The following is a 20,657-nucleotide window of genomic DNA, read 5'->3' as shown; positions in this document are numbered from 1 at the left end:
TCCTATTACATCATGACACAAATCACTTTGAGTATTCAAAACTCAGGCAACGATGAGCTTTCCTTTTTTTTTTGTATAAAAAATGTCACTGACATTAGACAAACTGTAATAATGTTACAGGATCTTTGTGCATTAGTTCACCATCCCCAGAAATGATCAATTCTTAAACCAAGACTAAAACAATGAGCAATGTAAATTGTTTATCTCAATTCTTTCATTTACACACATGTGACAAACATATACATTCCAGTTTATATAAAACTTCAACATTGGAAGACTTTCCAGACTTCCCAAACCACACGCATATTCATTCTGACATGGTAAGAACAGCGGGGGTGAGGGGTATCCCAAAAAATTATTTGAAAAGAGAAATTTAGAGACTGGAAAATAACACAAGTCTTTCAGAAAATAATATTATGCTGCAGTGGAGCAATTATGGTATGTTCCACTTCATAAGGAACTAAATTGTGAGGTAAATGATTTGGTTGAGGGTGAGCTTTCTATGATGCCAAATGCTATGAAATTTTCCTGTTCAAAAGAAATGTGGACATTCTTGATTAAAGTGAGGACAGAATTGGACATATTTTCTATTTACTCAATCATACAGATCCATAATAAAAGAAACAGTACACTAAAAAATAAAATAGACATTCATCATTTGACATTTGTTAAAAGCTTTGCTTGTTCCTTGACATAGCTTTTTTTCTCCCCATTTACAGTGCAAGTGGCTCGGACAAATGTTGACACTCTTTTGAGAAACTTCCCGTCTTGAGATTCTTTTCCTTGAGGAAAACAAAATGATTAGCGTAGGAATAGTGCAACATCAGAATAGAGGGGCCTAATTTGTATGTCTTCCTACCCCCTGAGAATAGGATGGATCATAAACTTTGAAGGCCCAAATGTTTTCTACTTCCTACATTGCAGCTCCAGAGAAGCCAAGGCACAAAAGTGGATCCACCCTGCAGGGACTCAAGACATTTTTGTTGCAAAGTTGTTGCGTTCCAAAAAAAAAAAAAAATGTCATCACCAGTCTTACATAGTATTTACAGACGATGGTGAGAACAATGAATCATATGCACTTTTATGCTCTGTAATTGTTTTTTCCAGGACAAGCTGTGAGGTCACCAAAACTTTGGGAACTCAAAGGCGGGACGGATGGGCGGCGCACAGGATAAAAGCTTTAGGTTGAGACTGAGCACCAAAAGATGACCGCAACATTTTGTCAATGATTAGATTAATAACAGAGCAGGTTTTCAAAACCCATCAGTGCCACAGAAAGAGTGTCTCAGTCTTGGTGCATTCACGAGGAGGCAGATAAAACACCTTCAGTTCGACAAGTCCACATTCTTGCTATCCCGGGTTTTATCTTGCAGAAGCAAAATATAAACATCGCAGAGGCTCGTTCATATTTTGTTGGCATATAACGTATCCTCATCACTTTCACTTTCATCCTGAAACTCGTGGGCAAGGAGAGACTTTTTGGAGCCCATTGACGTAAGCCGGATCTCGTCGTCGTACTCGTCTCGATGCTGCCGCAACCGGTGGAAGCCATCTTTTTGCCGATTGGACTTGGCAGCGCATACACACCAGATGATGCAGGCCGTTACCACCAATGCTGTCATGGAGGCAGCTGCAGAAAGAAAAAGAAAAAATAAATAAATAAATAAAAAAGACCAATGTCAATTTTCCAGCAAGGAAACAATTCTGAAGGGAAAAAATTAAAAACCTGCAAATCTGGATAAAATAATTAATACTGTTTTTGTTAATATTCTACCTTGATTTGGCTTTTCATCTAATTTTGATTTTAAATGATTATGATGCTATACACTTGCATTGTATGCTTTTGTCTATTTGGTCCACAATGGTCAACCAGAAGTTACCACTAAAAATTAACATTTTACATGCAGAGGTGTCAAATCCTGCCACAGTTTGGCTTTAGCTACAGGCACTTCCAATTAGCTGTCAGGTAAACGAGCTCTGCAGGAGCATGCTCTTTCTGCCGGTTTTTACATTGTGGACCTGGACTTGACACTTCTATTTAAATAAGATTACCTGCACTGGCCACCACAAATTCTCTTGGTAGACCAAAGATGCTGTGATCCATATCAAACTCAATGATGACAAAGCTTGCTGCTTCATAAGAGGACACCACCACCTGAGTCGAGACATGGCAACAATGACTTAAAACTGTAGACGACATGCAATCTTTCAAACTGTAACACATCACACCAAACAAATACAGGCAATAATTTTTGTAATAATTTTGCTCCCATCTGTTCAATTTTTAACAAAAGGGTGAGAAATGCACAATTAGAAGTTTTTGTGGGTGCATTAAACTACTGCTGCACTTCTCTTTTGAGCACTGTTAAAGAAACAGGGGGGTAAAAACCACACAATTAGTAAAAGATTTGCACGATTCTTACTGCTCCCGAACGAAAAGCCGAGCGATACCTAGTTGAGCTTCTTTTAGCAATGACGCTGCCTCATTAGAGAATCACCTATGCAGGTGTGACTACTCAACACAACCTGCAACGGGTTACCTTATGGGTGGCAAACAGGAGTTGAGGACCCGCTCATAAAAAAATAAAAATAAAAAAAATCATTGCATTACTCTGCCTTTTCCATCCTTCATTTATTCAGTGGTTAAGAAATATAATTGTGAAAAGCTGACTGAGGGCATCCCAAGTGAAGATTCAGCGATGCCGACTGAAAACAATCTCCAAGTGTTGTATGTAAAAAAGTAAGTGCAACTCTTGATCTTACTTTCGAATTTGCATTACTTTTTAATTTGCATTAAAAAGGATGTTGTTTGAACTTCTAGAGATGCTGCAGATGAAATGAGTTGCTATGGCTTGAGGCGGCGTATTAGATGTCCGAAGAAATACGGAGAAACAACAAAAGAAAGGAATTACATGGTGGCACCTAAAACTGACTTGGATGTGTGGAATGAGCAGAAAGATGGAGATTGTGTGCAGAGACCACTGGAGAACCGATATAAATGCAATGCTGCAATTCTTCCAGACCTTCATGTGACTCTCAGTGACAAAGCAAAAAGTGACATTTGCTCCAGCGGTGTTGTGACGTATAAGTCAGAACCAGAATCGGGACCTTTAATGATCCATGGCTTCACGGTAGCAGAGTACCAAAATATGTATCATTTAGTGGTGGATCCCCTTCTCCTAGGTCCTTGTGGGAAGCCAAGAGCGTACAATTTGGAGCTGGGACGCACTATTAAGGAGCACCTGTTTACAGAGCTGGCTTACCCCATGCTTCAGATATTTGAGTCACAAGGAACAGTGAATGTAGTGGAGCGCTTTTGTTTGCTTCGCACAACACCCAGCATAGACATCGACTGTAATGAAAGCTTTCCAAAATAAACCATGCAATCTTTTAATCACGGCTCCAAAATATGAAACTATTTTTTTGCTTGGATTTTCACGGATTTGTTGGACATGTTTTGCTGCAAAGCTGAAAATTGTTACATGCTCCAGTTTAAATTCCTGTGGGTTCATAATTGTCAAAATACACCTTGGGAGTTAATGTCATGCGTACTGATGCGGTGACTCCTTTCAACTTTTCCCTGAAGGGGTCGCCACAACGAAACACACCTTTTTGTCCAGATTCGCATGAGAAGTGTTTGGCACAGTTTTTACACCAGATGACCTTACTGACCCAAACCTCTGCATTTGCCCAGGATTGAGACCGACACTGGGGAGACACTGACATGTGGCCCCCTAAGGCTGCATATAGTTCCCTGACCGGGAATCGAACCCAAGTCACGGGCGGTGATAGCCCCATATCCTAACCACTGGACCATCAGGGAGTAGTGAGTACCAATACAACACTAAATTAACCTAAGCATGAATTTTTTTTTATTTTTTTGTTTGTATTAGGGGGGTAGGGGGATGGAATGGGGATTTAAAGAACTTGACTCATTGTGTATGTAGACTTAATGTGACCTGTTAAGTTTAATACCAAACTCTATGAGTAAACTGCTTTTTTGATTATTATTTACTCCAATGGTAATACTGAGGAGCTCCTCTTATCACACCATATATTTATTTTACTATAAACAGGGATGTAGGCAGAAATCTTTCACTGGGATGGGCAGTGACTCAGTGAGAGTGGACCAAGGGTGGTCGTGCGTGCATCAATCGACAGCCTGACTTTCATGAAATAAAATGTGCGCTTAATTCACTAGAATCTGCTTTTGTGTCTCATTTCATAGTCTACTTTGCTCTCATGCACTTATTCACTAGCTAACAGTCAAGCAGTGATCAGTTGTGACGGACGGCCCATATTTTGCAAACAACGATCAATGGCTGCTTCATTCAAATCATTTCGAAAAATTACAATGACACAAGTTTCTTAATTCTCCTGGTGCTTTTTGTTCCTACTTATATTATGAATGTCTATGAAAGATTGGTGAGAGTGCATTTTATTCCATGAAAAAGGTTTTTGTAATGAAGTGAAAGTAATGTTTTTCATTGAATATTCTATACAACAGGTGGCTCGGTGATGCACTGGGTAGCACGTTCGCCTCACAGTTAGGAGGGTGCGGGTTCGATTCCACCTTCGGCCCTCTCTGTGTGGAGTTTGCATATTCTCCCCGGGCCCGAGTGGGTTTTCTCCGGGCCCACCTGGGTTTTCTCCCACATCCCCAAAATATTCTTGGTAGGCCGATTGAGCACTCTAAATTGTCCCTAGGTGCGAGTGCAAATGGTTGTTTGTCTCTGTGTGCCTTGCGATTGGTTGGCAACCACTTTAGGGTGTCCCCCGATGACGGCTGGTATAGGCTGCAGCACACCCGCGACACCCGTGGGGACTAAGCAGTTGAGAAGATGGATGTTCTCTACTAAAATCCATGTGAAATAGCTAGAGGGGTGGCTACAGAGTGACAAGGGAAAACTTCAGTCACTCCTGGCCACCCTGGAGCTCTGCCTTTGTGTATAAATAGTCTACTTTCTTCTAGGTTTCTTGAACACAGGAAATTATTTTTAATTTTATTTTTAATACCACCAGTACTATACAGCTAGATTTCAAAAGTGTATAGTGTATGTGCGTGTACCTCTTGACGTTGCTGTTGGTAACCATCAGCAACAGCTTCGATGTTATGGTTGCCAGGTGCCAGCAAGGCCCGAAAATAACCACCCTCTGCAGTGACGACTCTCACGCCCCCATTCATGACGACGATGGCGCCGACAATGGGCTTCCCACTTTTATCTCTCACCACTCCACGCACTCCTTTGTGGACCTGGATGGGTTAAAGATGTATGAAGATGGATACATTTGAAAGTAAGGGAAAGAGAGTATACATTTGGGAAGAAAAATTCAGGCAGCGCACCTCCACCAGCATGCTCAGAAGAGGCCTTTTGTTTTCTGCCCAGAGTGTGGCAAGCTGTTCGGTAGGAGGAAACACACAACAGCCGGTATACACTGTGATTTCTGGACACTGACCAAAGTCCATGCTGAAGTCCTGCAAACACCCAAAGGCAAAAAATATTAGAATTTGAGTAAAAGTTGGGGAATTTCTTTTTGAATAAATTCAGAACATTTGTTTATTGTGTGAAGCAACAAGAGGTCATACCTTCATACTGCCCATGTGACTTTGTCTCTCAGCTGCTCTCATAACTCCATCTGGAATGTTGCTTGCTGGAGAAAAAAAAAAAAAAAAAAAAAAAAACACAATGGCACCAGGTCTTAACCTCCACTTCATAAAGGATTACAGAAATCCCGTGTCTTGTCACCGTGGGATAGTAGGAAACGAAATTTCGATCTCTTTGTGTGTCTTGACGTGAAGAAATTGACAATAAAGCAGACTTTTGACTTTTTTTTTGACAATTCCACCATGTAGCATACGTTCACAAATGCAGTTGAGATAAAATTATGCACTAAATCTAGCACAACATAATTTTTGGGAAGGGCTACTGCACAAAACGAGTTACCAATTCCTTTTTACTATTTCAAACAGCATAATGAACAAGTGTGACTGGTCGGTAAGTAGTCCTGAGTGTACCCTGCCAAAATTCAGCTCGGATGGATGGATGGAATTATATGGTTTCTGTAGTTGTATGCAGAGTTGCAGACATAAGCTCACTTAGGCACAAGAACACATAATTGGAAAATAGTTCAATGTGACCCCTTCCTGCACATTTTCCTACAAACAAGCAGGTCATTAGGATGTAGAAAAACATACTCTGTCCATTATTTGAACATGCAGTGTTGCCAAGGTGCATTTTGGGATGGTTTTTGGCGTAAACACTGGCCAAGTACTTCAGAGTGCCTTCATTTTCCACTGTAAAAAAACAATAAATAAACCACAGATTAGTTCTTTCCCATGATGCCAAGCAGCAAAACAGCATTCAGGTGATACCTTTATCCAAATTCTTTGAGACTTGCAGTTATGTAACTTCCTCTGTTTAGCTTGTCAAGTCAATCTAGGCCGTGAGGACACAGTAACCCAATTATGTTACGCAACTAAAATGTCTACAGCCTGTTCGTAGCATCAGGACACAGATATAATTATTAATCTCATGTACATCTATAAGGGCTGCAATTATGTAGTCTAGTAATTGTGTTGAAAGTGAAATAAAATGAGCATGTATAACAGAACCTTGCTTCACAAAATTAATGCATAACTTGGAATGACAGTATGTTGGTTAACAATTTTCAGAAAAAGTGAATTATTGAAGCTGTATCCTGCATCATACGGAGAGCTGTCATGAAAACCTGATTTCAAATCTCTAAACCTTTCACGATTATTTCTGTCTTTGCTCCTGTACTGTTTTTTTCTTGGAGGAGTATAAAGGCTAGCGATAGAAACTTCCACAAGTTAGAGAGCATCCTGGCTGTTGAGTTACCTGATTGGACAGGCTTGTCATAAGGGTACGTAGCCACAAGGGATCCTCCGTCAAGGGCCACAGACAGCGTGTAACCTTTATCTAAAATCATGTCCATTATTGCTCTGGTTTCTGGCTGTGGTTCCACCAAACGCTGGGATGCATTGCCTAAAAAAGGGCATTACATACAAAAATACAAATTCTATCCTGTTTCTCTATGTCTCAAGTGTTCAGTCAAACAAAATAATCTAACTGACCAAAGAAGTCTGTGTCCAGATCTTTGCCATGCGTATTGGTGAAGCCCTGAGTGGATGTGCACTGCTTCTCCACCGCTTGTTCTCTTCCATCCGGATTGATTGATGGCACAATTACAATAGTTGTCTCATTGACGAGCTATGGGAGGAAAAGTGAAGTGAGTGATTATTCTGTCTGTACAAAGAACATTTTGACATAGAGTTGAGATTTGTATGAACGATATGCATGTTAAGAGAAGTATATCATCACTCAAAAGTAAAAGAAGAAACTCACCCTACTAATGACTGGATTTTTGCCATAACTGAAGCATAACATGGCAGCAAACTCAAGAAGCAGCTCTGTTCCCACAGGGGCATTACCATGGATCCCTGCTACAAAGCGCACCTTGGGCTTAGAGGGCTCAGACACTCCTGGGTTGTTGGAGATTTCCAGAGCCCAAATAGTTCTAAACTCAACGCTGTGGCCCAAACTAAATGAAAATGAAGTACATTTTTAGAATGCATTGTAACAATATGAGGTCCAAGGTGGCGAGAACACAGCAAGGCTCCCTACCTCTGCAAGGATGTAATATTTGGAAAGTTGAGGGTAAGATCTCGGAAGACGGCAGACAGCTCCTTGTAACCTCGGAATCTGAAACTTTTCTCTGTGTCGATGGTCTTGACAAGCTGTTCTAAGCCTTGGCCCAGAGAGAGGTACTTGATTAGGCTTTCAAACTCCTCCCCTGATGAGTTATGCTGGTGTCCAGAAGGCCACAGGCCGTTAGCTTCTGAATGAAGCCGGGTCAATCGGAAATCAACCACTTCTGCGACATTCTTGGACACGGTGGCGTATGTCGTCACAGGTTGATATCTTCAAAAGACAGAGTGTACCTTTAAGTGCCCGTACACGAACGATGCTACTTGCCCATTGAAATCTTACCCATGGGCGGAGGCAGTGATGGAATAAGTCCCAGGGACTAGTAGTCTCCAGTAGTCACCAGTGTGAGCTGTGGTGATGTTGTGGTCAATGCCCTCCACCTGGATGGTGGCATTGGGTATCCCCATACCATCCCTTATGTCAGACACGTTACCTTTTATTCCATAGTGAACCTGAGGATTCACACACATGCATAAATGATCAATGCAAAAGTGATGAAAAGAAAAAACATCACAGTACATTTATTTCAGTTTTTTACCTGATGGATAAACTGAAGCAAAGATCGGCGATTTTGTTCCCAATATTTAGGCAGATCCTTGGCCCAGGGGTACTTCACACACCCCAACTCGATAGTCACCTCAAAACAATTGGTGTTTACATAATTCCAGTCCTGCATGCCCCCTGAGGAAAGTTCATTTTCTGATAAGCAATATGTACCACTTGATTTTAGAGATCTGTAGCCATTTGTCGGTACTTGAAGATGTGGATCAATTCCACAACAGACCTTGATGTACACTGACTTATGAAAAGTAGACTTTTTAATAGGGCTCCAATATTGACTATCAATACGCCGTTTGCATGAAGAGTATCTGTTGTCATAGCCTGTGATTTGTCTTTTAGTAGTGTGCGTGTGTGTCCATTGACCCACCAGCAACATTGTACCAGCTGGCGCCATTGGTGATGCCATCCGCAAAGTATTCGCCAGGGTACAGGTTCACACAAGGGTGCCCATTGTGCATCAGAGGGTTTTCCTGCAAGTGCATAGGAACACACACAAGAAAAAAATGAAAAAAAAAACACACAAGAGTACTGTTGAAAGTCCTTGCCCAAATATATTTCAGTAGGTTAAGGGTGCTCTCTTTCATCCCATTTTGTTTTCAGTTCAAACATGACAGATCAAGAAAGAACAACAAGTATGAAGTGTCAATTGAGTTACCTGTGAGTAGGTTAGAGACAATTGCTGAAAAATCTTGTCATCAGGTGACTTGCTGTATCGGGTTTTGCCCTCTTCATCGTCATCAAATGGGTAGTTGACCACCAAAGAACCTAAACTTGCAAAGAAAAGAGTGCAGATATAGGAACATACTGTAGATCAAAAGTATGCACACAGAAAAGTCCATTTTTAAAAGCAACCCGTACCTCCATGGAGATTGGCCGACAGGACGAAGGGGTTGCTTTTTAGCCAATTCATCATGGCAATAGTCTCTGGCTGCCTGGGATCTTTGATAGTGGCAAACTGGTCTGGGAAGTTGCGATTCAGGTCAAAATTGTTGCTGTTGTTGCGCCCTCTGTAGCCTCTCACATCACCTGTGTGGAGACAAATGCAAGTGGTGGTCTCTAGTCATATCCAACAAGTAACAAAATTACTTGCTCTGGAATTTGCATTTCCAAATATGCAACTACTGGTAACAATAAATTAGAATGTTAAGAAATAGAAACTATGGTAATTTACAGTAACAAGAAGATTGATGTGCAAAAACAGCACGCTCACAGATTGTTTGTCTGATTTCTTCCACTGCGGTTAACTAGCCAAAATTTTAGAGGCAGTAGTCCAACAGCAATACAAATTGAAAAGACAATAATAAACAATTGAATATATTGTCATGCTGATTTTGATCCAACTCATCATGGTAAGTTTGAAAAAGACTTTCATTATGACTTGCATTGGATTTCTTAAGATTGGGAAACATGTACTTATTGTTTGACGCGTCTGCTATCAGCATGAAAAGCATACAGGGCAGCTTAAATGTGTCCAAAAAAATATTTGAAATAAATTTCACTCAACTAACTTAACTAAAGCCCTTCATAGCTGCCAGGACCTTTTCAACAATTATGATCGCAATGTGGTAACTCACAGAACTAACGAGATGAATGTAAATGAGAGTTAAAATGTTGCCCTGCAGCATATTATCACGTGATTCAAGTGTTTCATTCTCATACCTTCATTGGCCTTTTCGTAACCATCGGGGTTCATCGAAGGCAAAATGTGAATGCGAGTGTTGTTGACCAACTTCGTGACTTCCTGGTCGGTGCCATAGTTAAGGCATAGGTACTCGATGAGATTGAGCAATAGTTCTCGGCCAACGACTTCATTACCGTGCATGTTGCCCACGTATTTAAACTCAGGCTCACCTAAGAGAAAGCACATGAGAATTACAATTCCCTTTAGACAACGGCTTTGTGTGTAAGAAGACATAACTAAAACCAAAATATTTTACCATGTTCATGAACTGTGGGGTTGTCTGAGATGACCATCACATAGAGCTCCCTGTTTTCAACCGAGCGGCCAATGGAGTAAAGATGAGCAATGGATGGAAATTCGCTGCTGTACTTGCGTAAGAAGAGCTCCATGTCAGCATAGTTGTGGTGGCGAAATTCTTGGGGTTGAACAGGTTGTGGCTCGGGTGACAATGAAATAGGTGTGCTTTTAGTCTCTGCTGATGTTACCAACTGGGGATGGGTTGTGTGAGGGGTGTTGCTACTCCAGATGAAGGTGTGAATAATGTCAATGGTTGACGGCGTAGCGGGTGTGTTCTGAGTGACGTTGCTTGCAAGATTTGGCTCATTGACAACTGGCTCCAAGGTAAAATTAAGTTCTGTGGCATTTCCATCCAAAACTTGTACATTGTTGACTGTCACCGGTGTGTACCTGTGTAATGATGAAAGATTTTTAGTCGCATCTTTAAACATCTTTATGTACTCAAATATGGGTCTAAATAATACGGTTGTGTGAAAAACCTTGCTGTTTAGTTGTGATTGTGAAACAAAATTCAAAATGTCCCTTCCATCATACAATTTGGAATTCAACAAGGAATTACAGAAAAAGTGAAGTTATGGCAGAGTGAGACATTTCTTATTAAAAAAAAAAAACTCCACCCTTAAAAATGAATCATCATGTAGTCAAATTTCCTTGTGCAAGGCTCCCTCCAGCATGTTCAAACTCTTGCCCCACAAAATATGACATAAAAAAACATTGTGTTGGCTAATAAGGGTTTTCTCCCTGCAGCAAATATCATTGTATTGCAGCAAGTACGCATTTGCTAACATTCTTTGGTTTTACTCACCCTGTGGCCACAACAGTGATGTTGTAAACTCCTGGGAGCAGAAGTCTATAGTAGTCGCCATAGCTTGCGGTGGTCATGTTGTGGCGGATGCCTGCCACCATTACGCTGGCGTTTGTGACGGCTGAACCACTGACGCTATCTTTCACATAACCACGGACACCAATATGGACCTAGGCACAGATCATTTCATTAAATTGAGGTAAATCGATGTGAGGCATCATTTTATATGTATCTACATGATTGGTTTGCACACATATGTAATCATTTTTGTTTGAATAATGTTCCAAATCTCTCCTGGAAGAAGTTTAACTTTTATTTTAGGACACCATCTATCGTACGTGGGCTTGATAAATAAAGTGTAGCTGCTAATGAACAAATGTGTTTTGTCTACCTGTTCGATGTAGGCTAGGAGAGACTCTTTGTTAAGATCCCATTCCTTATGGAGCTCAGACGCTGGGGGATATTTGCAGCAGCTCAGCTCAAAGGTGATTTCAAGACAGTTTCCATGAATGTAGTTGTAGTCCTGCATACCTCCTGCATAGTGCAAAACGACATTTACTCAAGTTTAACTTCTGCAAAGTGCCATGTGAACCACAAACATCTCCTGCTAATGACATGCACACACAAAAAAATGCATGGTAACAATTCAGTCATCCATTTGTCTCACTGGTTTAAATTGAATGGCAGATGTAAACAGATTACCACAAGGTAAACACGGCCCTGTATGCTGACTGAGAAGGACAGCCCTTATCTTATATACTGTAGCTATCTGAGGGTTTATGTACCGGATCCAGAGTCACACCCGGCCGGGACTGTATGCAGCATAAACGACAGGTGACAATGGCACCAAAGTTTGTGTAGATGAACTCTAAGATAACACCAGGGAGTGAACCACTGGTGATCTTGTTCTTACTGGGATATAACCATTTGATGTACCACCAGCACTTACAGTATCTGATTTTTTTGAACCACAAACAACACGGCGTGATTGTCAAGGACTGTTCCGTTAGCTTACACATTCAGCCAGAGAGGAAAAAACTGTCAGAGCAAAAGCATTAAGTCTAAAAACAACTTAAGAAAATCCAGTTAACGACCAAATTAATGGTTAAACAAATTGTTCTCTGAACTGTGTTTGCTGTCTGTGGCTTACACCATCACAAGTAGGCAAACTTTATGAAACATTGCAATCATTAGTTTGTCCATAAGAGCTTTGCCGTTTTGTTCAGATTAGTGAAGCAAACAGCTTCAGTTTGTAAAGGTTCACATTCTGTTGTCAGATAAGACGGAGGCAAATGTTTTGTGCAATATGAGGCAATGTTGTCATCATGGCAATAGCTTTTGCTATACAATGTGTTTGGAGAAATATTTTGGGTTATAGTTTTAGCATTCTCTGTATTAAAACATTCCAGTTTTGTACACACTGTATCACGTTTTCATATATAGTCAAGTGCCACCAGAGTGTAAATATGAATAATGTATCCAATGTCAACGTTTAAATCACGAATTTAATATCTAAACTAGCTTGAACTGTCAAAATACTAGAACACAGTTAACCTACTCTCAGGTACTGTAAGGTACCAGGTACCAAAATACAGTTGTCTACTTTCTCCCTCTCTTTAGAATAAATGTAAATGTAAAATAAGAGTAGAATACTGGTGTCCCAGTTATTTGATGGTGAAACTCTTCAGCTACTTCCATTCTTTTCAACTGGAATAAAATATGGTCACTGGTTGGGCATTAAAACAGACTTTAATCTTGCAAGGAATAAGATGCCAAGTAGACCAACATTGTAATCAACACAAGCCCTTTTTAGGTAACAGGTCACATGACACTAAACAATGTTTACAATGATTATTTTCTGAGCTTCTTTCTTACCTGGTACATCATACCACTCCGCCCCATTGGTGATACCGTCTTTAAACATTTCGTCAGGTGTATCAGAACAGTTGGGTTGCCCAGTCTTCATCACCGGGTGGTTCTTGGCATACACTAGGGCTAAGTAACGAAAAAGGCTGTCATCTGGTGACTGGCTGTAATGACCTTGCTGCTCATGGCTGACTGTGTCATCAAAAGGGTAGCTAGCAACCACAGTGCCACCGTGCAGGTTACCAGACAAAATAAACCTAAAGAGGAAAGGAGACATTGTTAACAGTTTCCTCTAAGGATTGGCATAAACTCAAAACCAAAGGCTGGACTATTCAGAATTTGGAGAGGAGTTGCTAATGGACAGGAATGTGCATCTATCTACTACAGGGTACACACACTCAAACCATAAAGTCCATTCCATCTTCTGGGCAACAAGTTGTGAGATTTCTGTGTGTTACACTCACTGTTTGTCCAGTATCCACCTGATGACAGCCATGACCTCAGGAATGCTATCTGAGTTGGTTGTTTTCTTAGAATACTGGTCAGGGAAGCTCCTGTTAAGGTCCTTGTCATTGGCATTGTTTCTTCCCCCCCTGGGGCCACCACAGACCCCCTCTTTGGACATCTCAAAGCCGTCGGGGTTCATACTGGGCATGATATAGATATCCGTAGTGTTCACCAGTTTAGCTATCCGCGGTTCCTCCTGGTATTTGGTCAGCAGGTACTCCACAAGATAGACGAGAACCTGCCTGGACACGGTCTCGTCGCCGTGCATGTTGCCAACATATTTGAACCTGGGTTTCCCCGGGGACTCTATATGGGGGTCCTTGGTGATCCGCATCACCCATAGCTCCCTGCCCTGCACGGATTGACCTATGCTTGATAGGTTCGCTATGTGAGAGAATTTCTGGGCGTAGGAGCGCAAGCGTCGGCTTAGATCAACATAATTGTAGTATTTGTCGTAGTTTTCTACCGTTTGGCTAGTCGAGGCGCTTCTTGTCCGGTGTAGCCTGGCGTCGGCAACGCCGAGGTGAACAGCAACACAGACAAAAGAGACAAAAAGTGACACCCGTAGTTTTTTAGTAGCAGACGCTGACTTCCTTTTGTGCGCCATGTTGATATTTCTACCTCCGCACTAGTCGGAAATTCACTATGGAGAGAAAATACTGTTGATGTTATTTGTCCGTCTACATCTACTGTTTTCTTCTTGATCTGTCTGCTAGCGTCCGCTTCCGTTCCACTTAAAGGGGGCGGGGCTTCATGTGAGGAAGTAGGATTTTTTTTTTAAGGTGGACCGGAACATTCATGATAGTTATTTTTAGCCTCATGACGTCATGGGAGGTTACATACTAAGCAAGCCTTTGACTCGTATCATCATTATTATTATTAATTCATTTCTAAACTTTAAAAAAGTGCTGGTTGTGTGAAGATTGTATTCTGATTGTTTTGTGAAATATGAATTAAGAAGCAAAATTCGGACTTTTTTTTTAGCCATCTCAGAAGCCTTGTGCCTAAAAATATGTCAGTTGCAACTTGCAAACTATACAAATCATCACTCTTTCAAGTATGCCAAAGCTCACAAAAAATACGACTGTTGGAGATACATAATTGCAGGAACTGTATTATCAATTGTATCAATTGGTAAAAAAAAAAAAAACCTCAGATTTTTTGTTGCAGCTGTTGCAGTTAGTGGTGTAGAATTGCATTGCATTTTACTCAAATCTGTTTCTAACAAAATAAGTTAGCTACAACTACAAGAAAGCTAAATGAAACTCCATGATAAGATATGCACAGTATAATTATACTCATGGATAGAGCTCCTTTATTAGGTCGCATTTGATTGTCTCTGTTCTTAATGAGGCCCTTGAATGAGAATGTCATGGAATTAAAACATACAGTTCAAACAAGTACATGAGTGTAAGCTGCAGATGCTTGTATTACTCTTTATTTTGACTTGCCCATTTTCTCTTGCACCTGCACTATGTCTGACTGACATCAACTCATCAACTTCACAGACATTCAGAGACATCTTCATTTTCCTCTGTTCTCCGGAGGTCAGCTGCATATCTCTGCTGCTGCTCGCTTTCTCCCTCTCTTTATCATTTATTCTATTCAGTCAAAGCTTTTCAGCATTCAGCAACAGAACATGGCGGAAGACATTTTGATGACAAAGCACCAGGGAATTCTGGAATGATTATGGAGGAAGGAGGGAGAGGAGGAAGCCATGGAGCTGTAGGAAAGATCTCATTGCTGGATGCGACGCAATGACTGCACCTGGAACGACTGAGCATGGGAGCCCCATTCTCTGTAATGTTTGTACTCGCCGCCATGGCGATCACACTCCAGAATGTACTGGTAACCACGGTAACCGGGGAACTGGTAGCACACCCAGCTATAGCAAGAATAGAGGCAAAATATGCTGGTTTTAGTCAAATAAAATTGTTGATTGATTTCCCTTGAGCCATTATCTGTATAAATGTACACAACTTACGCTCCACTCTGAACTTGCATGGAGCCAATCTCATTGGTTCCCCAGCCCATAGCCTGCAGTGATGGGTAGTCATCGCTTATCTCCCATTGGTGTCCCATTAAGTTTTCTTTCTCAAACACCACCATCTTAGACTCCTTGTGGTTCTGTAGAAAGTCAACTCTATTAATAAACTCTGGTACTTGCTATTTTTTTTTTTTTAGTGTTCACCAACACTCATTGAGCACTAATGACAAGTGAATCCGGCTGTGTGCTTTCTAAACTCTGAATCAGTGTCACAGCTTGGAGGAAGACTCACAGCAGAGCAGATGGGGCGGAAGGACATCATCCTCTCAGTGTGATAGGCGATGCTGCCACTCCATGACTCCCAATGAGGGTATTCTCCTCTCTCCAAAACAAACTGCTGTCCACAGAAGCTGGAGTGCTCATATCCTATCCAACTATCCACACATGATGTCAAACAGTTAAAGATTTTTGGGGACCGGTAGAACATCATCACGTGATGCTTACTTCCAGAGAACTCTACTCTGAAAATTTACTGTACTTGAGAAGTAAATGAAAAGTTTAAAAAAAGAAAAGTTTTTTTCATGTGCTACAAGTACCACACTTTGAGAATCACCAATTCATATTGTTAATGACTTACGCTCCACACTCCACCTTCAAGGAGCGGATGTTGTCAGTGCCACATTCCATGATATTTTGGCAGGAGGAGGTAAACTCTAGCCGCTTTCCCTGGAAGTTCTCTTGATCGTAAACTGTGATCTGGAGTGGACATGAATGCATACATATGCAGACGATGACACACACTAATGTGTGTACACATCATTAGACCAATCATTAAATACTACCGATTACCTTCAGTGAATAATCATCCATCTAAAGAGGTAAGACTCACCTTCCATGGTCCCAGTGGGTTAGGATTATTCTGTGCCATGCTTTCGTTTATCGTAATGGCAATTTACCTTCAGAGCACAGAGAAATGGAAAAAATCATGTTCATGTTGTTGTTTATAATTGAGAATATTTTTGAAAAGCACATTTAGGGAGCCATATTGATAAGTAGGATTCATATTTGGTGGTGGAATTGTGACGTTCCTTCTGGACAATCTAATGGGGTCCAATTGTGTCTTTAAGAAAAAAAAACAATGCACATTTTCAATGAAACCGGACATTGAGCCGTTCATTAAAATCTACTGTATATCACCATTGTGAAAGGTGTCCCTTATATTTTGGTTAGTCAATGTAGCCACAAGGTCAAAATATGAGAAAGGTTTGTGTTGCCCAAAATATTTTTGGTCTAACTACTGAACTGGATCTCATCCAAGCGAATGATGTGGCCGGTGAGCTGTCATGCTGTCTTCCCTCGATAGAAGGTTCTCACATGCTCAATTGTTATATGACCTCCCTGTGGCTGCCTAGTATGTGGTTGAACATTTATGTGTCTCAGCAGAAACAAAAAACACAAGGGACACACAAATGTAAATGCTCTAACTATAGGCTGAATAGAATGATGGCTTACCTGACCAGACCCCAAAGAATAGCAGCACAGTGTTCGCGAGGGGGGCTCCACAATAACGGCGTTCTGACCCCAAAGCATATGGGACTATTTATACATGGTGGTGCTGAAAAGTTACAGGGCTTCTGGGTCCGGATCGTAGTCAGCACATTGCTGCTCACACCATTGTTTGAGGGTGAGCTGCTGGCTTTTAATGGGCCACAGTGAAACTAGATGAAGGGCGACATGCCCAGTGCGGATAAGCACAAGTTATAAAAGAAAAACATGAAAAAAAAATGCAACCTGAGCACTGAACCACACAGCTCCTGCGTGAAAAGGGGAAATCATGCAAATTAAAGAAAGACGTGATCATGTATTCACTGGGATAAGTATATTCACATAAACAGGTTTAATTTGAACTGCATTGACAGATTTTAGTCCATCTCTCCTTCATGTCCAACCCCACTATGCTCACATCCATGCTCTTCCAACCTCTTCTCTGACTTCTTTGTGCACACATGCTCAGTAACGCATACACATACACTGCCATTGACAGAGATGCATTCAATCCCACACAAAGAAATATACTTACTTCCACACAACTATTTATACTCATTGACAACTGACCTTGTCATCTGTCTCGATGTTGTAAATATCTCTTGTAAACATTTTTTTTGCTTTCTTCAAGCAGCTTATTATCACTTTCATTGAGCAGAAAGAAAATCTGAAAAGGATACGAATGGTACAAATTCACATGCTGATATTTTTTCTGTATATTCCACATGCAATAGATGAATCTGGAATATAAATGGAGAATTTAAGTGAAAAGGACAGTTGCATGACTTGACATTATTTGTGTGAGAAGCTCAAATCTAAACTGTCTTGCAAAATTGGTTTGACTTGATATTTGACATACATACAGTATATGTGTCCCAGCATTTTGGTTGTATGGCATAACATTTAATTGGGGGCATTTTAAGCAGAGTACCTCCACCTGCACTGATTCAGAATTGCAACATAACTGAAAATAAAATCACAGATTTTAATATTTGGATGTAAAGTCCTTAGCATTTGTGCCTGGAGTGGAACACGAGTTTATCTGCTTTTGGGTGGAATGCTCCAACTGGTTTCACATCCAAGACATCAAGTTTAATCTCTTTTGTCCTAAAGCATACAATCTGAAAAATACATTTGTCAAACCTTAGCCATGATGAGTTTGTCAAAAAAAAAAAAACTCAAAAATATTTTGTTAAACACCAATGACTGTAATAAATATACACCACACACAACACCACGCTTGAAAATCTTAGAGACAATTAAACCAAAACGTTGAAGGGAATGTTAAAGCCCAAAGTGCTAAACTGTAGTAAAATTTGTTAAAAAAAATAATAATAATAATCATAAAATTTGAAAAAGTGAACGCTGCCGAGAGAGTACATGCACGTGTGCGTGTTTAACATTATGCTGATGGCAGTGAATGCCCGCACTTCTGACAATGGGTCTGTACAACAAAACAGTCAGCCAAGTCAGCATGACTTTTCGAAGCATCGTGACCTTTGAACCCGCACACTGTGCTCCAAAACAGCCATCAGCCAATGAGAAACCAGGAACCTCTCGCTGCACCGGCTTACCAGGCGTAAATGTATATATACATCCCCACTTGCTTGCTCCGTCACCTATTACTGTCTCTAAAGATCGACTCATTTCAAGCTGCTTGTGTAAAAGTAAGTTTTTTGTACAAACTGAAGATGATAGAGGGATGAGACTGTTGTTTTTTTTCTATGTGTGGATTCTCCTCATGGGCACCGAGTGAGCAGATGGAACATTGACATAAAATGCAGCAGGGTGTGACTTTCTATTCAACCAGCTCGCTAGGGATGTAAAACTGACAAAAAAGATTGAAGGCCGCGTCTCATTTCAATTCCTCTTTTTAATGAAATGCAACAATTTTACATATGTGGGCTTTTTGGTGAATCGTTTTTGTTTTTTTTCTCACAGGACAAATTCAGGGGATATAACTGGAAACTGACAATTTAGTCTATTCCATCATAATGTTGATTCAACTGTATATTAAATTGAAAATCTCTTTTCGTGTCAGAAAATGATGTGATTTATTATTATAAGTGATGTAAGTGTATAATGAACACTAATCATGTGTAACTGTATTTACTATTGTTTCTGTACAGCTCTGACGATGTCTCACTCAGGTACTCAAGGCAGCATTGGCAGCCACCCTGCCATGGGGCTACATAATCACAAGGTAGTAAAAAGTACATAATGGTGGTTAGTGAGCAGCCAAATGAAATGGGATTGATCGATTTCATCATCTGCTGTATTGTGCTTCTCTGTAGATTTACCTCTATGAATTTGAGAACTTCCAAGGCCGTAAAATGGATCTGTTCGGAGAGTGTCGTAACCTATGCGAGAAAGGTTTCGAAAAAATCGGCTCCATCCGGGTAGAGAACGGGCCGTAAGTCATGAGTGCCACGGTGCCATCATTGTGCAGAATGTCTCCGCTCTTTGTTTGCACGTGTGTTATGTGATATTGCAGCTGGGTGGGTTATGAGCAGCAGAACATGACTGGTGAGATGTTCATGCTGGAGAAAGGAGAATACCCCAGATGGGACACCTGGTCCAACAGCTATAGGTGTGACCGTCTCATGTCGGTCAGACCAGTAAAAATGGTAAGTTCACTATTAGCCATATTCGAGGTTAGGAGACCCAGGCATGACTGTCTAGCCTATTGTTCGCTCACCATCTCTCATCATTTAAGGAACAGTTTAATTTTTATTTATTTTAATCTTGTAGCAGGCTACCAAACAACATCTTATTTAAAAAGTCTTGTGTGTGTTTGCAGGACTCCCAGGACCACAAGATTTGCCTGTATGAGTGCACAAATTTTGAAGGTCGCAAGATGGAGGTGTGTGATGAGGATATTCCAAGCTTGTGGTCTTACGGCTTCCAGGACCGCGTCGCTAGCATTCAGGTCACTGGTGGAACGTAAGTATTTCCCCTTAGCTCTGCATACGATTTAGAAAGATGCGCCAAACCACTAGAAAAAGCAGTAAGTGACATACTGATATGAGTGAAATGTCTCTTGTAAACTTGGGATTCCTCTAGGTCTGCCAGTGCTATCAAACCAGCACCATAATATTAGGTACCACATACTGATTTCCAATAGCACAAGTGGTCTACAAACAAATCAAATCATGTAAGATGAAATAGTAACGTACAAAAAATGGAAAAATTTGTTTTATGCAAACTAAACACACAAAACAATCATTTGGCTAGTTAATTTGCAATGTATATTTATGGTTGATGCCCTCTTTTTCATAGGTGGGTGGCCTACCAGTACCCAGGCTACCGTGGTTACCAGTATGTGATGGAAATGGGCTCTTTTAAGCACTGGAATGAGTGGGGAGCTCACCATCCCCAGATCCAATCCATTCGTAGGGTGAAAGACATGCAGACACACCGCAGAGGCTGTTTTGAGGTCAATGCCTAAAACCCGTCAGGCTCTGGGCAAAAGGGTCACGTTAAACTGCAAGTGACTCGCAAAATCTTCTCTGACCACTTTCCAACACAAAGCACATTGCTACTGAATCTTGCTACTGATTTTGTCAGCACAGTTTGGGAGTACATAAGGCTTCCATAGTAGCTACTCTATTGGTAAAATGCAGTAAATAGTGATGCTCTCTGTCTCCAGACCTCATAAGAATGATAATGGCATTTATT

The 20,657-nt window shown here is 40.8% G+C and overlaps 4 protein-coding genes and 1 non-coding gene across 5 annotated transcripts; 2 read left to right on the top strand and 3 right to left on the bottom strand.

The window, feature by feature from the left end:
- Positions 1 to 183: 183 nt before the first annotated feature.
- On the bottom strand, positions 184 to 14,181 carry cpda (carboxypeptidase D, a). Its single transcript, XM_085916363.1, has 21 exons — positions 13,405 to 14,181; positions 12,950 to 13,197; positions 11,466 to 11,608; positions 11,075 to 11,244; positions 10,229 to 10,659; positions 9,951 to 10,142; positions 9,150 to 9,317; positions 8,947 to 9,056; positions 8,659 to 8,761; positions 8,269 to 8,411; positions 8,013 to 8,182; positions 7,647 to 7,943; positions 7,368 to 7,563; positions 7,097 to 7,232; positions 6,861 to 7,007; positions 6,197 to 6,295; positions 5,588 to 5,652; positions 5,345 to 5,476; positions 5,069 to 5,254; positions 2,053 to 2,155; positions 184 to 1,630 (listed from the first exon to the last, which is right to left on the bottom strand). The coding sequence occupies exons 1-21, from the start codon at positions 14,052 to 14,054 to the stop codon at positions 1,404 to 1,406; spliced, it is 4,116 nt and encodes a 1,371-aa protein (XP_085772489.1). The 5' UTR covers positions 14,055 to 14,181; the 3' UTR covers positions 184 to 1,403.
- On the top strand, positions 2,584 to 3,418 carry LOC147054738 (uncharacterized protein C22orf31-like). The gene is made up of 2 exons (XM_085916364.1): positions 2,584 to 2,740; positions 2,822 to 3,418. The coding sequence occupies exons 1-2, from the start codon at positions 2,700 to 2,702 to the stop codon at positions 3,375 to 3,377; spliced, it is 597 nt and encodes a 198-aa protein (XP_085772490.1). The 5' UTR covers positions 2,584 to 2,699; the 3' UTR covers positions 3,378 to 3,418.
- On the bottom strand, positions 3,751 to 3,823 carry trnad-auc (transfer RNA aspartic acid (anticodon AUC)). Its single transcript has one exon. It is a non-coding gene; the product is annotated as a tRNA-Asp (tRNA).
- Positions 14,182 to 15,184: 1,003 nt separating the features above from the next.
- Positions 15,185 to 16,362, bottom strand: cryba1a (crystallin, beta A1a). The gene is made up of 5 exons (XM_085916211.1): positions 16,324 to 16,362; positions 16,072 to 16,190; positions 15,727 to 15,868; positions 15,432 to 15,574; positions 15,185 to 15,332 (listed from the first exon to the last, which is right to left on the bottom strand). The coding sequence occupies exons 1-5, from the start codon at positions 16,360 to 16,362 to the stop codon at positions 15,185 to 15,187; spliced, it is 591 nt and encodes a 196-aa protein (XP_085772337.1).
- Positions 16,363 to 19,116: 2,754 nt separating this feature from the next.
- Positions 19,117 to 20,427, top strand: crybb1l3 (crystallin, beta B1, like 3). Its single transcript, XM_085915991.1, has 5 exons — positions 19,117 to 19,182; positions 19,274 to 19,392; positions 19,474 to 19,606; positions 19,780 to 19,922; positions 20,259 to 20,427. Exons 1-5 carry the CDS (start codon positions 19,117 to 19,119, stop codon positions 20,425 to 20,427), a joined length of 630 nt encoding a protein of 209 aa, XP_085772117.1.
- The last annotated feature ends 230 nt before the right edge of the window (positions 20,428 to 20,657 follow it).

This window comes from Syngnathus leptorhynchus, chromosome 7 (genome assembly GCF_054491065.1).
Source record: "Syngnathus leptorhynchus isolate UIUO chromosome 7, UIUO_Slep, whole genome shotgun sequence".
Classification (NCBI taxonomy): Eukaryota; Metazoa; Chordata; class Actinopteri; order Syngnathiformes; family Syngnathidae; genus Syngnathus; species Syngnathus leptorhynchus.
This window is presented reverse-complemented; position numbering and strand designations above follow the sequence as displayed.

Bases quoted from the DNA above. Each gene is read 5' to 3' on its own strand.
- LOC147054738 (XM_085916364.1), top strand. From the start codon at position 2,700: ATGCCGACTGAAAACAATCTCCAAGTGTTGTATGTAAAAAA. The intron at 2,741-2,821 runs GTAAGTGCAACT...TTGAACTTCTAG, and splicing joins CAAGTGTTGTATGTAAAAAA to AGATGCTGCAGATGAAATGA.
- cpda (XM_085916363.1), bottom strand. From the start codon at position 14,054: ATGGCGCACAAAAGGAAGTCAGCGTCTGCTACTAAAAAACTACGGGTG. The intron at 11,245-11,465 runs GTAGACAAAACA...ATCTGTGCCTAG, and splicing joins TCCTAGCCTACATCGAACAG to GTCCATATTGGTGTCCGTGG. The intron at 6,296-6,860 runs GTAACTCAACAG...GTTTTTTTACAG, and splicing joins TGACAAGCCTGTCCAATCAG to TGGAAAATGAAGGCACTCTG.
- cryba1a (XM_085916211.1), bottom strand. From the start codon at position 16,362: ATGGCACAGAATAATCCTAACCCACTGGGACCATGGAAG. The intron at 15,869-16,071 runs GTAAGTCATTAA...ATGTGTGGATAG, and splicing joins TTGAAGGTGGAGTGTGGAGC to TTGGATAGGATATGAGCACT. The intron at 15,333-15,431 runs GTAAGTTGTGTA...TTCTTGCTATAG, and splicing joins ATGCAAGTTCAGAGTGGAGC to CTGGGTGTGCTACCAGTTCC.
- crybb1l3 (XM_085915991.1), top strand. From the start codon at position 19,117: ATGTCTCACTCAGGTACTCAAGGCAGCATTGGCAGCCACCCTGCCATG. The intron at 19,183-19,273 runs GTAGTAAAAAGT...GCTTCTCTGTAG, and splicing joins TGGGGCTACATAATCACAAG to ATTTACCTCTATGAATTTGA. The intron at 19,607-19,779 runs GTAAGTTCACTA...GTGTGTTTGCAG, and splicing joins CGGTCAGACCAGTAAAAATG to GACTCCCAGGACCACAAGAT.